At 48.7% G+C, this 15,624-nt stretch overlaps 1 protein-coding gene and 1 long non-coding RNA gene across 2 annotated transcripts in view; both read left to right on the top strand.

The window, feature by feature from the left end:
* ITGB5 (integrin subunit beta 5) overlaps positions 1 to 15,624 on the top strand; it is a 104,137-nt gene that overhangs the window by 78,940 nt on the left and 9,573 nt on the right. The window contains exon 11 of the mRNA XM_016135183.2: positions 14,278 to 14,500. Coding sequence (XP_015990669.1) covers positions 14,278 to 14,500 — 223 coding nt within the window. The remainder of the gene's footprint in view (positions 1 to 14,277; positions 14,501 to 15,624) is intronic.
* LOC118601702 lies at positions 121 to 4,241 on the top strand. Its single transcript, XR_004950537.1, has 2 exons — positions 121 to 3,350; positions 4,093 to 4,241. It is a non-coding gene; the product is annotated as an uncharacterized LOC118601702 (long non-coding RNA).

A 15,624-nucleotide genomic window follows, 5' to 3' on the forward strand; every position in this document is an offset into this window, starting at 1 on the left:
GCAGGAGGTGAGCGGCAGGGAAGCAAGCAAAGCTTCATCTGTCTTTGCAGCTGGTCCCCAGCGCTAGCATCACGGCCTCGGCACTACCTCAGATCATCAGGCATTAGGTTCTCATAGAAGCACAAGATCCCTGGTACCAAAAAGGTTGGGGACTGCTGTGCTATAGGATTCTTCACTAATTCTGATTATAAGTAATGATATAACTGTAATTTGTGAAGAATACTTCCATTGAAAACCATTTAATGGAATGGTTGAGAACCAGAGCATGTTCATATCTGGATTCTAAACTTGTCACTGCCCTTTTCTGCTTCTTTCACCTTGGCCTCTTCAGGTACCTTCTCTGACAGATTTTCTTATGTGACAGATATCCTAGAGGGTTGTTGTGAGCATCAAATAGGATAATACTCTAAAGCTCCTTGCACGCTGCCTCTCCACCAGGAGTATTGAATGAATGTCATTACCTTCCCACCCCCTCCCTGAAGGACTCTTTCTTACACAGAGATGAGCATCAGAGACATTCATGACATCAAAACAGGTTGGTTTCAGAAGTTCTCAATGGGCAATGCTCTTAAGAATTCTATCCGTATCCAGAGGTTGCTCAAATCCAATTGAAAGGCAAAAAGAAGCCAAAATTTAGAGGCTTAGTCATGTGAGGAAACAATACATCTTTCAGACCAGCTATGTGAACCAGGTGAGGTGAGCTGCTCAGCTCTGGCGTCAGTCAGCTTCTTGTGACTCGTGGTTGCAGAAAGCTCTTTGGAAAAGCCAGAGTGTAGTAAGTATCTGATCTTAGCGCAGCTACAGATGGAAACAGTGATCTTCTGCTGAGGGTAATCTTATTTCAAGTAGGTGGCTGCATTCTTCTCATTCAACTAGAGCTCACTGAGCATTCCTCATATGCCAAGTGTTGTACTTGGTGCCATACAGAGTTAGAGTATCTTGCAGTCTTGAATTAATTTCTAAATTTTTGTGGCCCCATGGAATTTTCCACTTCTCAGAAACTTCCTGGGATTGAAGAATGAGGATATGACTCATTTGAGCTACTACCTTTGCCCTCCAGATTTACATGAGATCTTTAAAGACAAGAAAGAGAGCACTGGAAAGGCATTTTGAGAGCCTGCCTTGTTCCATTCTCTGAGCTTAGCTCTGGGGGTGAAGTTTCTTACTGCCTTTGCTCACTGCTCAGATCCTGCTTTTGGGAACACCTTAGGCAACAATTCACCAGTGATTGTGAAAAACAGAATAATCTCAGCTTTGGATCTCACTGCCCTTCTCTCTCTAATTGGACAGGAAAGCGTGCAAACAGGAGCCCCTGTGATGAAGACTCTGCACATGCCTTTAAACTTCAGGCCTGGTCCTTAAGGTCATGAAGTTTGGCTTGTGAAGGAAATAATGAAATTTAAAAAGCAAAGGAAAGTGCTAGGAAGACCGTGTGAACGTGACAAATAAGATATTAGTTACGTATAGCTTTTGGTGGTATTAGCTTTTTGATATATTGAATAACGTTAAAAAATTTTTCATTCTTAGTTAAACTGAAAACTATGGGAGACCTCCAGTGACTGAAAGAGTTATTCCTAAGGCCCCTTTGGTTCCATTTCTTGGGTGTTGAGCTGTCACGTTGAATTTTGTCTTGATTTTTTTTAGAAACTGACATAATTGATTACAGCCCTCTGCTGCTCAGTGCCTTTGTCAGGGTGGGGCAGGATTGGATGGAGCCCTGATTTCATTTGGAGTGAGTGTCTGTGACTCCCAGAACATTGACCTAAGAATCTCCACCCAGATACAACCACTCCCTGGTGTCTGGAAGTTGCTCTGAGCTAGTCTGACCTGCTGGAAGTTTTGATTTTTCTCTCCAGGGTACCTTCTTGAGATGGCCTGTTGCCCTCCGACCTGGAGGAGAGGGCCTGCTATCGCCCCAGCCAACACCCACCCTCATCCCAAAGTCTTGATCAGGTGACCCCACCATCCTCAAACTAAAGAAATGTTCTTCCCAGGTTGGTTTGTTATTACAACATTGGACTTTAGTAATAGGCAAATGTAGTAATGCAAGGCGAATATTTTAATGCCCTTTTTACTATATTGGTATAGTTTCCTTGGAAACGAACAGAGGCTAATTTATTAGTATTTTGCACTCATCGTGAACAAGCATTAATCATCTCATGCAATACCGCTGATCACTCACAGTAGATTGACTGTGTATTACTGCTTTGACTGTTTACATTTGGGAAAACAGAGGCCCAGAACCTAGACTAAAGCGTCTTGCTACTCTTGATTATAGATTTATACCAGGAGAAACTTGCAAATAAATAGTGACCTGGTTTTCACCTAATTTTACTTATTTTGATTAGCTTGAGACCATTCCCAAATATCTGAATTGCCAGTTCAGCCCTCCCTGCCACCACCCAAGCATTTAGCCTGCATTCTTAAAGTCTTACCTAATAAGTAAGTGATCTTTATTTCAGTCAAAATTTTAGGAAACATTTAGTCTCTGTTTTCCTAAGTGAGTGTCTCTGGGTTACATAGGGATATATTAGACACAACAGACCAGACTGAAGGATACACGTGGACCAAGGGACTGGCTGAGGTACCCGTTGTGTGGATTATTATTTGAGGAAAGGCACAGAGGGTTTCTCCTTAGTATTTATTCAGTGAGTGTCTTGGCTATTGTCATTGATTATGCTGAACATACTTTTCTTAAACGAACTTTTATTAGTCTATTTTAACTTATAAAACACTCTTGACATGATGATCTCATTTAGTTGTTGTTATTTTACCGGGAGATTGATGTGGAATTTACTGACCCAACCCATTTGGGGGAATCTGTGGCTGAAAAGATTGGTATGTTGGCCACACTCCACGCCGATGTTGGCTCAAAGCCCTGACCCACAAAAAGCCCACCTCCCCTAACCCTCGGGCAGGTGCTCGTCTCTGGACAGCTGCTTCCTGCCATCTCGTGGCTTAGCTGGGCTCCTGGCAGCCAAGCTTCACCGTGGCCCACTCGTATGACATTCCGAACCAACCCTGTCCATTGACAGTGCTGCACCAGGCTCTGAACAGTGGCCAACTGAGGGAGGAATATGGCAAGTGCTAACCAACCACAACATGACAGTTTTCTAGGTTGAAAATAGTAACCCTGTCATCCTGTTGCAGTGATCAAGAGGGTAGTGAACTTGTGTCTCTCCAGATGTGGTTGACATTTCGCCAGAAGTGCCTGTCAGGCGGATCGGACAGGTTTAGCCAGACTCAAGATGTTGGTCTAAAGTACCTCTATATTTTTGGCCACAAGCCTTCTGTTTTTTCTTTCTGAGTCAGCATTCTCAGCTGTTTACAGACTCTTTGAAGTTGGAGAGGTGAGTTCATTAAAGAATATGGGATTTTTTTCCATCTTCCCTTCATTGCCTTGATCTCCCTGTGATTGATAGAGTTGGACCAGAGACCAAGTCCTTTCCTCACCTCTCATGTGAAATGCAGTGGTAATTAGAGGGGCTTGGCAGCTGGGCAGCAGCATGGAGAAATCAGATGTAAGGTCAGAAAGGCAAAGCTGTCCTCTGAGAGAACTTCTTTGTCTTCAGCAGGGGAGTAAGCTTTCTACTCAGTCAGAAAGTAATGTTGAAGTTTGGGGAAATTTGCTAAGATCACACCCCGTTATTTGTTTAGCAGTGGTTGTATTTTGCTGCTCAGATGCAGGATGCAACATGTGGTCCAACGAATGAAGGCAAAGGGCGGCGGGATTCTCAGGGACTTGCCTCTCAGGAGGCACCATCAGTTGACTTTGTCAGGGCTGGTTCATTGACACCAAGCAAGGATAGAGGAGAAGTTGGCCCTAAGACTAAGGATGCATCATTATTCACATCTCTGAAGAGTCTTGCTGTAGAAATCAGTACAATATGCAAGAACAGTAATGGGGTATAAAGTCTATGACTTTTGCTTGGCTGTGACCATGTCCTGCCGAAGGAAAGAGAAATCTTAATCCTTTCTTCCTCCTGTTACCCTGAAGTGTCTGGGGTTTCGGACATGTGTTAAGAATTTGAAATATCTCAAGACTCATGTTTGAGTTCATAAGCATCAATAATACTTCTGTTTCTTTTCTAGTTCCTAGCATTGGATGTTTCCCCTAGGGCATCAGGGCGATCCCAATGATGTTCGCAGCCTCCAACAACCAGCAGCATATCCTGAGCGTCTGTGCCTGATACCATGCTAGTGTTGGGCAAACAAAAATAAAACACTGTCTTTGATTTTGTATAATGTAGGCTAATGAGATGAGGCAAATGAGTCAACAAAATATATCCATGTGATAAGTGATCATACATTACACTATCCTTTTTAACTAAGTCTTCTGGTCAGCTATAGAACATGCTCAGGTGTCTTCAATTAAAAAAAGAAAAGAAAATAGAAAAAGACACCCTCGACTCCCCCCACCCCGACCCCACTCACTGCCAGCTGCTCTTTCCTCCATATTCGCAGCCATATTTCTCAAAACATTTGTCCGTACTGCCTTTATTGATCACCTCCCACTCAGCCCTCACCTCAGTCCAATTTGGATTCATCCCTGTGATTCTGCCCACATAGGTCTTCCCAGACCCCTAATGGCCTTGTCCTGCTATACATAATAGACTTTTCTAGTCCTCAGCTTGACTCTTCAGCAGCAGTTGGCACTGTTGAGCATGCTTGCCATGAAATGCTCTCTCCTTACTCTCAATTACAACTGTTTAGATTTCTTTACTGGATCCTTCTCTAGCAACCAGTTCGGTGCTGGGATTTCACTCCACATGGCCCGGTCGTCCTCTCTCCATATTCTCTCTGGGAAATCTCATCAAGCCCACACCTTTTGTTACCCCCATGTTGCTCAGACTTGCTTCGAGGCTCCCTTTAGCCACTGGGTTTCTTGACAACTCTACTTGGATGTCTTAAATGCACCTCAGTCTTGGGATGTCTCAGACTGATCTCATGATCTCCCTGCAAGCCATGGGTCTCTTTTGATTTTTCCTGTCTTTGCCTTTTATCCAGTCGTGAAAGGCAGAAACCCAGGAATCATCTTGCTTCCTACCTTCTCAACTCCTACATCCTATCTGCCTCAAAGTCTTATCCACTGACCTCTCATATATTTCTTTGAGATTTGTCTTTTCTCCATCTCTGCTACCCTCATTCCAGTCCATCTGATCTTCACACTGCAGTCAAAGTGATTGTTTTCAAAACAAAAATATGCTAATGTTCAACACCTTTTAGGGGCCATGAGTGGTTTGGAATGGCCAGAACCTGGGGTGCCTGGGGAAGCAGGAGCAGGTGAAGAGACTCGCGAGGCAGGCTGGGATGTTGGACAATGAAAGTCCTTCTGTTGTGCACAAAGTATAAATATGGAAGGCATGCTGTAAGTGTTGAGCAGCCATTGAAGGGTTTTAAGCAAGAGTGTTGCCACATAATTTACATTTTAGAAAAATGATTGAGAAGGCCACATAGGAAATGACTTGGGGGAAGGGACAGACCATAGAATGAAAAATCAACCAGGAGAATGCCATAGTGTCCAGGGGAGGCTCTCACCTCACCACAGTGAAGGCGTTTATTGTCAGGCCATCGGGGGCCTAGAGGATAAACTCAAATTCCTCAGCGTAGCTCTCAGGCCCCCTTGTTCCACAATCACCCCTCCCTCCCTCCCCCCTCCCCCTCCTTTCCTTCCCTCTTTCACTTCTTCCGTCCCTTCCATCTCTATATCCGTACAGACATATAATATCTAGCCCCCTTGTTTTCCATCTCTCCTTTTTAAATTCTTCCCGTCCAGGCTGCCCATTCTTCCTGTTCATCCTCACAAACGAACACGCGCTATTTTTGCACCCCACTTTGCCTGCTCCCCTCCACTCTTCCAAAACCTATAGCTTAACCTGAAGGCTGTCTCAAGCTCTTCAGGTTTCTCCCTGCTCTGACTTCGGACAGCAATGTCAGTGGAGGAGGAACCTTAACGCTCGCCGAGTCCACCACCCTGACTTTACGGATAGGAAAATGGAGGCCATGAGTGAGTTGATGATCCGTGATTTAAAAGAGCCAGATTTGCGGATGGGTCTGTTGCACATTTTTAACTATATGACAACCTGGGTCATCTTGACCATTCATCCTATGTGTTGTTTCCGTTTTTATCACTTAATCATGGCCGGGTGATACTGTAGAGGCAGTTCACGTAGTGGTTGGGAATATGGGCTCCAGGGCCAAACAGATGTAGTTCAAATCCCAGCCCTGACACCTACCTGCGGTGTGACTTCAGATGAATTACTTGGCCTCTCCATGCCTCATTTTCCATAGGTGGGAAAAATTTAGAGTAATAATTGTACCAATGCATAGGGTTACTGGGGGGACTAATGAGATAATCCAAGTTAAGTGCTTAAAGCATACAATTCTCTGTTGCACATTCCCAATACGGTAAGAGAGACAAGGCACTATCCCTTTTTTATCGATGAGGAAACTGGACCACTGCCCAGAGCGAGCAAGAAGGTAGCTGAGATTGCACAGAAGCATCCATTCAGAAAGGATGTCCCCAGCCGAGCATTTATTTCCAAGGAGTTCCAAGTGGAGTGACAAAGATCGGTCTGATTTGGCCAGAGGAGACTCTGTGTGTGAGCTGAGTTCAGGGCTGGTGTTTAGCTGAGCAGTGCTGTGCTTTCTCTGTGGGTGGAGCCTCCCTCAGTTGGCAGGTTCTGCAGTCAGTAACTCACCCTTGGCAAGACAATGCAGTGTTTACAGGCTTTGGAAGCCTCCGGTGAGGACGCCACTTGTCAAGAGAGACTTCTCTTTTGCCCCTGGAGATTTAGTTTCTACTGAGGTGCCTGGAGCCAGGCTAAGATTCCTTATGAAGGAACTGGGAACATACCCTGTGCATTTCAAAAAGCTCCGTTCTTTACTTTTTGGAACCAAAGCCAGTCCATGTATGGAAGGGAAAGATAGGGTAGTGGGAGGCGCACATTCCTGCAGGGACCAGACTCGGAGACACCCTGAGAACATGGGCATAGCACAGGAGGAGCAGGGACACTCGAGGACACGGTAGGGCCAGTTATGTAATACTAACCTGCTTGTCAACAAAGACCAGGAAGAGCGCTTACGAGGCGGGAGTTCCCCTTCCTTTTCAGAAGCCTGAGACAGAGAGGCCATACCCTTTGCAAGCCCGTGTGTGTGTTTGGCTGCAGAGAGGTCAGCCTGTGTCTGGCTTCGGTTCTCCGTGGAGATTTGTGCGAGTGCCAGGATATCTGTGACAATGAGGCTACTCTCCTCTGCTGTGTGTCCACAGGCTCAGAGAGGCCGCTCCAAACATCCGCTCAGTGCCGAAGAGGGTAGGGCTGTGGGATCTAATCCCAGTCGCCCTGGCTCAGCAGATTCTCTGGGACGTTGAGTCACAACAGCCCCCTGTGACTGGACACGCATAAAGCTCTGAGTTGGTTTTCTGCTCTTTTAATCCTGGTTGTTGGAGAGTTCCCGGAGCTGGGCCCAGGGTCTCACCCAGAGGTGTCCAGAACACAGACCTAAGAAGATCTGACCTCTAGTGACAGGGAAATATCCCAAATGAGCAAAGGCTTTCCAGCACACACCCCTTTTTCTTTCTCTCTTGACCGCTTCCTGCGTATGCTGCTGGCTCTGGTTCTGAGGGGAAGAGAAAGAGAGGAGGGGAGACTGTGGGGCAGACACAGCTGTGAGCAGAGGGGGTACTGAGGCTGTGGGAGAAGGAGGGGGCTTGGGGCTGGAGGAAAGGGGGATACTGTGAGAGGGAACAATGAGAGAGAGAGGTAGTGATCATGTATACTTGCGTAAGAGAGCCGCTGACTATGGAAGAGGGAGACGGGACCATGAGATTAGCGAAAGGACAGTGTCCTTCCAGTCTTAGGAACAGAGCTTAGTCCTCCCCGCCACAGCCTTCTGCCAGCCAGATCGACTCCTGGAGGGGACGGAAGCTGTCACAGGGCACAGACACTGTTGGGAGGACGGACGCTGTCACAGGGGACAGACACTGTTGGGAGGACGGAAGCTGTTGCTGAGGGAAGCCACAGCGCATTCCCGAGCAGGATGGGAACTATTTCCGGGCCAGCTGTGGAGAGACAATGTGTACCCCGAGAGTCGCAGAGCCCTGCCCTGGACATGTAGCTGTCCCCCTCCCGAGGGCCGGGTTTTCTTCCCTCCCTCACTGGCCATACACTGTGTCCCCGCTGTCCTCTGGCACACCTCGGGAGCTCCCCAAGCAGGGCCTCCGGCACCTTTGGGTGTCAGCCTCCCCACCAAGGCACTGGGGTCCGCCAGGTGTTCTTACTTCAGTCTGGACTTGGGTTAGGTAAACTTATGGGGCCCTTATGCCTTTGAGTTTAGCTCCCAGAAAGTGCTCCCCTTCCCATTCTCCACGGTCCACGACTCCAAGCTTCCCCTTCTCTTCTTTCCCATTATAACTGCACCAGCAGTGACGATGATGTTGAAGATCGCTAGTAGCACTTACTGAACACTCACTGCATGCCAGACACTAGGTACCTTATACAGGTTAGGTGCTTTAACTCACAACGACCCTACGATTGGCATTTTTATGAGCTCCATTTTAAAAATGAAGAGACCAAGATACAGAGGGATTATGCATCCATTCCTTCTGGTAAACAGCAAATTCACGAGGCCGACCCAGGCACTGATTCCAGGAGCCTTGTGTTAACCACCGTACTCTACTGCCCCATTTTACGAATGCATTTTTGTAGCCCTGCTCTGTTCTTCACCACCCACCACGTTCCATTAGTAAACAGGCTCCTTCTCATCCTCAGCCTTATACAGGAATCCCACTTCCTCCTTTTCCTGTAACTGGTGGTCCCCGAGAGCTTTGTTGGGGGGAAGTTGGGGGCCTGGCCTCTTCCCACACCCCAGGCAGCAGTCTCCTCGATCCTCAGTGTTTCTTTCAGATCTTTGCTTTCCACCCCCTGGAACTCACGCCCCTCCTCTGAGGATGTGGCATCTCACTGCGTGGTCCTCATCCCTGTCACTGACCTCCTGGTCTCCCCCTATATTGCACCTCACACTTGCCCCGTCTGCCCTGAGTCCTACCTTCCTGGCACCCTGCATCTCCCTGTGCTGAGCCGTCCAATGCATTGGTCTGATTCCTTGACTGCTCAGCTCCAGTGGCAATACCGGCAATTCCAGCTACCATTTCCTGAGCCCCCCCATGTGATAGATACCATGTGAGGGGCTTTATCTAAGCAATAGTCCCCATGTTTCTAACAACATTCCCTCGACGAAGGCATGGTCCTCGTTGGCCAGTGAGGAAACGGATCATCACACAGGTTTTGGGATTCGCCCAAGGTGACATAGTGAATGGTGGGGGACAGACTTTAACTTGGTTTCAGCGCGCCCCCCTCAGCCCTTCACACAGCTCATCTGCCATGACCTTGAACACCACCCCTGGAACGGAAAACTGTAGCGTCCCCCTCTGGCCCTCAGACTGTCATCCCTGTCTCTCACTGCATCTCTTTCTGTTGTGATCTATGTAGAGTTGACCTCAGTCCCTCCATTTCCCCCTAAACTCTCTCTTTTGAATCTTTCTCTTTAGTCAGAAGAATGCTCAGATATACCCCACCTTCGAAATCCCCCATCCTCCTTCCTCCTCGTCGCTTCCTTTCCCTGCACAACCAGACTGCTTGAGGAGCTGCCTGTGCTGGCCGTCACCACTTCCTCACCTCTCTACCAGCTGGACTCTGCCCTCACATCTATACCAACTGTGGCAAAACCCAGTCGCCACTGTAGGAATCGCCCCTCTCGACCTCCGTGGAGCACTGGTGCTGGGTCTTCCTTTCACATCCCGTTTGGCTTCCAAGCCACTGGTGTCTCTTCCTGCTTTCCGGCAGCTCCTTCCCAGCCTGCTTCAAGGGTACCCTCCTCTAAATAGCCAGCATTCTATTTTATCAAAGGAGGCAAGGGGCCGTGTCTTGGCCCCCAGCCCACACAAGCACTGTTGTGTTGAAGGAAAGCTGTTGAATTCTGTAGAGCCAAAATTCTTTATAAGTTAGACACATTTACAACTTCCCGTCCATTTAGCTATCAATCATTCTAACAAAGGCAGCACTAATAATAACTTGCACATGTAGCCATCCACAGCTTACAAAGTGCTTTCACACACCCTTCAATATCCCTATCTATGTGTAATGAAAATATTTTCATGTCTGTACAATCTAACAGCAATCATTAAACTCAGCTCGCTTTGCCAAGGTGTTGGAGGGTAGCATTCTTAATGAACTTTGACTTGATGGAGAGAGTTCTTGCATGGGCCCTCAGAGTCATTAGCCAGGATCATGTTCCCAGTCCCCCATTCAGTTCTGCTGGTGACTGACAGGTTATTGATCCTTGGGACAGGCCCCAATGACCCTCATCATTTTAATAACACATATTCCTGGTAAGGTGTTAGGAGAGGCCATGGGCTGACCAGAAGATGTGGGGAATCTCTGCACATGTAGGCTGGGGAAAAGGCAGTTTGAGGCCCAAGTGTAAGATCTGAGACATTTGGATTAGGCTAAAATATGGCCCAGCCTCCCTAGTTTTTGACACTCCGTATGGGTTATGCTTTCTAAAGGAGGCTTGGAGGCTTTACACCGAGATGGCAAGTGGTTGCATTTTGTGTGCCACTCCCACTGGGCAGTAGAATCTGCTTGGAGCACAGTGTGGAGAAGGATTCTGAGGCCCAGCCCGGGCTCTCTGGAAAAGAATTCCGTGATTAGACAGCACCGTCTGCCACTGCTGTGAATGAGGACGTGGTGGCATGTGCCACGTCTTTACTGTAGCTGCCTTTGAAAGGTGATAAACTACCTGACGAACTAAACTGTGGCTACCGAGGGAATCACTGAGGGCGGCATGCAGGTGGCTTCAGCCATTTCTCCAAGCATGAAACCCAGGGTCTCCCTCTTAGTTTGGCTTACTGGGACTTTGCTTTGGCGGTACCAAATATTTGAAGTCAAAAGCCACATGAGTAAGAATTTTCTAATGCTCCACAGCCCCTCAGCAGCTCCCACTTGCTTGCCCACCCCACCCCACCGAAGTGGGCTCACGTGCTCTGTTCACTTTCCATGTTCTTTTGCATCGTTCTTTTTTATGTCATGTCTTTGCTGTGCTCAGGTGTTGTGGGAGACCTTCGGGAATGGCTTATGTCTCCAGCCGTGAGTTCTGTCTCTCTTCCAGAAACCGTGGTGAACTTTGGTGAATCATCAGCTTCCGCTCTGTCCCACCCATTACTCCTAACTGTCTACTTGAACCCTAGACCTGGGCTCTCTCACTTGCAGGCCTTAGGCTGGGTTTTGGAGCTCTCAGGCTTGTATGGTGTCAGATGTACCCGAAACAGCTAGGTTTACTTGCTGATCCAGGTGGAAAGTATAGAGCAGCAGGCACCTCTGCCTGACTCGCCATCATATTCACTTAGATGCCCAGTCACTATAGGGAGCAAGTTCTCCCTTTACCACACATAGACTTCACTCAAAACCCAACTCTTCAACAAAACGATATACCACCTCCTCTCCAAACCTTTGACAGTTTGGAATATTGTATCAGGTTACATTTGGCACCTCTTGATGCCAAATGGCACCAAGAATTGTTTGGATAGTTTCACCTCACTGCCAAAAACAACGAGAGTATGAAGAAAAACAATGCCATCTCAAGCAAAGCAGTTTCTCTGGCCCGAGTACTATCTGTGCCGCTTATAAGTGCAACACTGAGCATGGATTTTACTTTTGCATTTTTGCTCTGTGGGACATCGTGATGTGCAAGCCATTGGAGAGAGCCAGAGCTATATTAAAAACCTACTCTGAAGTGCGCTGATATCTGCAACTCACTTTGAAATGCATGTTAAAAAATATAGATTGATGGATAGGTATGTAATAAAGCAATAGGTAACATACTGATGGTGGAATGTGGGTGATGAGTACATGGATGTTCACTGTACAATTCTTCCAACTCAGCCGCTAGTTTGAAAATGTTCATAATAAAAATTGGCGGTGGAGGGGTGGTGGTGGAATTACCCCTGACAGTGAACCATGTTAATTTAAAACAGGCTCTTGACCGACGTGGTCTCTGAGGCCAGAGAGTGACGGAATTGTGTGATTGGAGCCATTTCATTTGGGAAGACTTCCTGTGGGGGGTGGTTTCCTGCCTGCTGTGGCTTGAAATTGGTGCTGTTCATAGACCGGTGGAGAGGAGGGGCGTGCGGTCCTCCCTCCTCGGGCTGAGCCGTGCACTCTGCTGCCATTCCTCTCCGACACGCCCCTTGAGCAGGGGTGCTGCTCTCTCCTGTGGCTCTTACATCTTACGCCAGCTTCTAGGCAGTTCAGCTGCACTCCACAGCCGCCTCCTGGCCCTGCCTGGCTTTTCTCACCTCTCCCAGAGCACTGCCATATGCCTGGCACTGCCTGTGAGATGGGAGGGCACTCTCGCCCAGCACAGTTTCCGCTGTGAGCAGAGAAGTGGCAGGCTTGGCTGTTCCAGATGGCCCCGCTGTTGCCTGAAAATTCTAGTCACTATAGAGCTGACAGAGCAGGGAGGAGCTAGGAAGTGAGTGGCGGACAAAGAGGCTCTCTGAGGTTAGGACCTGACCCAAAATGTGGGTCACACACATTGGTGGTCTCACAGACGGTGCTGGGATCCAGCTACCAGGATAACTGACTCAGGTGCAGGAGTAAAGTACAAGGCCCCCACCTGTCTGATGCTTAGTCCTGCCTCCCCCATCTCCTGCTAGTGTGTACGTGGGCGCTCAGTGAATATAAATTCTTAGCCCTATTAATATCAGCTTTAGCAAAACGGCATCCGGAAGAAAATATGCTGCAATAATACTGTTGGGAAGATTTTTTTTAAATTGAGTGTTATTTATAGCACTGCTTTCTGCCTCTATTAGTGGAGAGAATCTAGAATTCACTGTCAGGCTCTTGACCACTTGGAAGATGGCACTCTCCATGCTTTTCACTGTTCATCATGTGTGCACACATCCACCCACTTGTACACACATGTGCCTGGTGTACACACTCATACATGTGTCTGGTGCATATGCCGACTCTCTCACACACAAACTCTTCTCTGAGCTGAGCACTTCCCTGCCCTTGACACCTGCAGAACCTCGAGGGGCGGCCCAGCCCCTCCCCAACAGCCAGTGGGAGGGGTCCCTCCTCAAGGGGGTGCAGGGCAAACCTCAGCTGCTCTTCATCTTGGTTTGGGCCTACTCCGTCCTCTCTTCTCCTGAGAGACAGTGGGTCCTAGAGTTCGGACCACAGACTCTGGAGCCAGCCTCTCTGGTTTGCATTCTGGCTCTATGGCCGTTGCCTGGGTGACCTTCAACAAGCCGCTCCATCTTGCTATGTCTCAGTTTCGTCACTTGTGAAATGAAGATGATGATAATCCCTACCACGCGGAGGATTAATCAAGTTTGTACTGTGAAGCCTGACATTATACAGTGCTCACGTTGTTAGCCTCCATGGCTGCTCTGGCGTCCGCTCCCCAGTCACCTTACTCTGGGCTGGGGGTCCAAGCAGAGCAAGAATCTCACTAAGACCAAGTGGAGACAACCGTGTTAGTTTCCTATCGTGACTGTAACAAATTCCCACAAATTTAGGGACTTAAAACAACACAGTTTGGTTCTTACAGTTCTGAAGCCCAGAGTCTGGAGTCATTGTCACTGTCAAGGTGTCGGCACCCCCTCCGGAGGCGCCAGGGGAGGGTCTCAGCCCTTGCCCTTTCCGTCTCCCAGGGCTGCACTCCTCGCACTCCTTGGCCTGATGGCCTCCGACTTCCAGGGCAGCAGCTTAGTATCTTGCTTCTGTTGTCCCGTCTCCCTTTGCCCTCCCCATGTATGGGCCCTTGGGATGGCATTCAGGACCCACCGAATAATCCAAGAGACACTCCCTGTCTCCAAATCCTTCCCTTAGTTACTTCTGCAAAGTCTCCTTTGCCATTTGAAGTTACGTTCATGTGTTCTGGGGATTAAAGCCTGGGTGTGTTTTTGGGCCATTAGTCACACAACAACTGAGGCAGGAAGAAGCTCTGGGGTCCCGTGTCTGTGGCGTGAGTTGGCCAAGTTCTGGACCAACTTGGAGCACTGCCTCCAAACCCCAGCCAGGCCACACGAGCTGCCCAAATCCCAAGCTGTCTCCCCCTGTCAGCAGTAGGCCCTCACTGTCTGCCCAAATGAACTCTGAGGACACGGTGTCTCATTCTGTTAGCTCCCCAGTGCCTGGCGCATGGTGGGTGCTGGGTGGTGGCTATGTGCTCATGCAGGCAGGCACTGATGTGCTATGTGTGTCTTTATAGGCCATGGCGAGTGTCATTGTGGAGAATGCAAGTGCCATGCAGGTTACATTGGGGACAACTGTAACTGCTCAACAGACATCAGCACTTGCCAGGGCAAGGACGGCCAGATCTGCAGCAGCCGGGGGCACTGTGTCTGTGGGCAGTGCCAGTGCACAGAGCCGGGAGCCTTTGGGGAGACGTGTGAGAAGTGCCCAACCTGCCCAGATGCTTGCAGCACCAAGAGGTAACGGTGCGCACCCACAGCCCCCTCTCGCCGGCCCCTCACCTCGGCACAGGCCTGTCTTCCAGCCAGTCAGCTCTCAGGGCCGGCCAGCCTCTCCCCGTCTCTGCCCTCCCGGCCTTGCTGGGGAGCGAAACTCTAACTAACATCAACTAAAATAGCATCTTTGAGACTCTGGTTCCATGGGGATTTAGTAAGGAAATAAAAACAAAACAGGAAAAAACCAAGACTGCTAGTCTATTGCTAAACGAGTTTAGAAATTACCAGATTACTGAGTTAAATGATATTAAACTGATTTTGGTTACAAAATAGCCTTTTCTCAGAGCCTTTAGTGTGCCAATGAGTATTTGAAAGGGGGATTCAATGTGCATCTTTCTTTCAAATGTATTTGATGACCCCCCCCCCCACACACACACATACACACACACATTGACATCTCCCAAACAGTGTTTCATAGGACAGCCATGTGGGAAATGCCGCTTTAAAGAAAACATCATCAGAAAGGAAATTGGATAGGAGGGCACCTGACCTAGATGAGGCATGCCAGAAACAAACTGCCGCGGCTGTTGAATTTTCTGCTCCATTTATACAGATAATGGAACGCCGGCTCTGCGCTGCCGCTGAATGCACAGATTGTCTAGACCCGGGCACCGGGCCTCTGATGACTCAGCCACAGGGTCACGTTCCCCGGGATGACCTCCCTACGGCTCTGCCCTTCACGCTCTGCCAGAGCGCCAGTGAGAGGGAATTAAAGAAATCAAGGAGTCATGCCGTCAGAAAAGCAAGAGTGACAGTTTCTCTTGGCTTTTGCTAGAGAAGCGGCTGTGTCGTCACCATCGTGCTGAGGGGTCAGCAGGGCGGGGAGCAGGGCCACAGATACGCAGACACACACAGAAATACAGACGGCGCTTCTCTCTGGTTAGGGAGCGCAACGGTGAAGTTCTCTTTTGGCAGAATTCCCCTCCAGACATCTGGCTCAGGCTGACAATGAAATGAGTTCGTGCTCCCTGAGCCTGCCATGGCTGCTGGTCAGTCCGTGCTCAGAAACGTTCTGGGTGGCAGGGCCCCCGGCTGGACATTTGCCACAAATAATCTAGGCATGGGTAATTGAAAGTTGGCTGCAGACC

This window comes from Rousettus aegyptiacus, unplaced genomic scaffold (genome assembly GCF_014176215.1).
Source record: "Rousettus aegyptiacus isolate mRouAeg1 unplaced genomic scaffold, mRouAeg1.p scaffold_m13_p_4, whole genome shotgun sequence".
In the NCBI taxonomy this organism is placed as follows: Eukaryota; Metazoa; Chordata; class Mammalia; order Chiroptera; family Pteropodidae; genus Rousettus; species Rousettus aegyptiacus.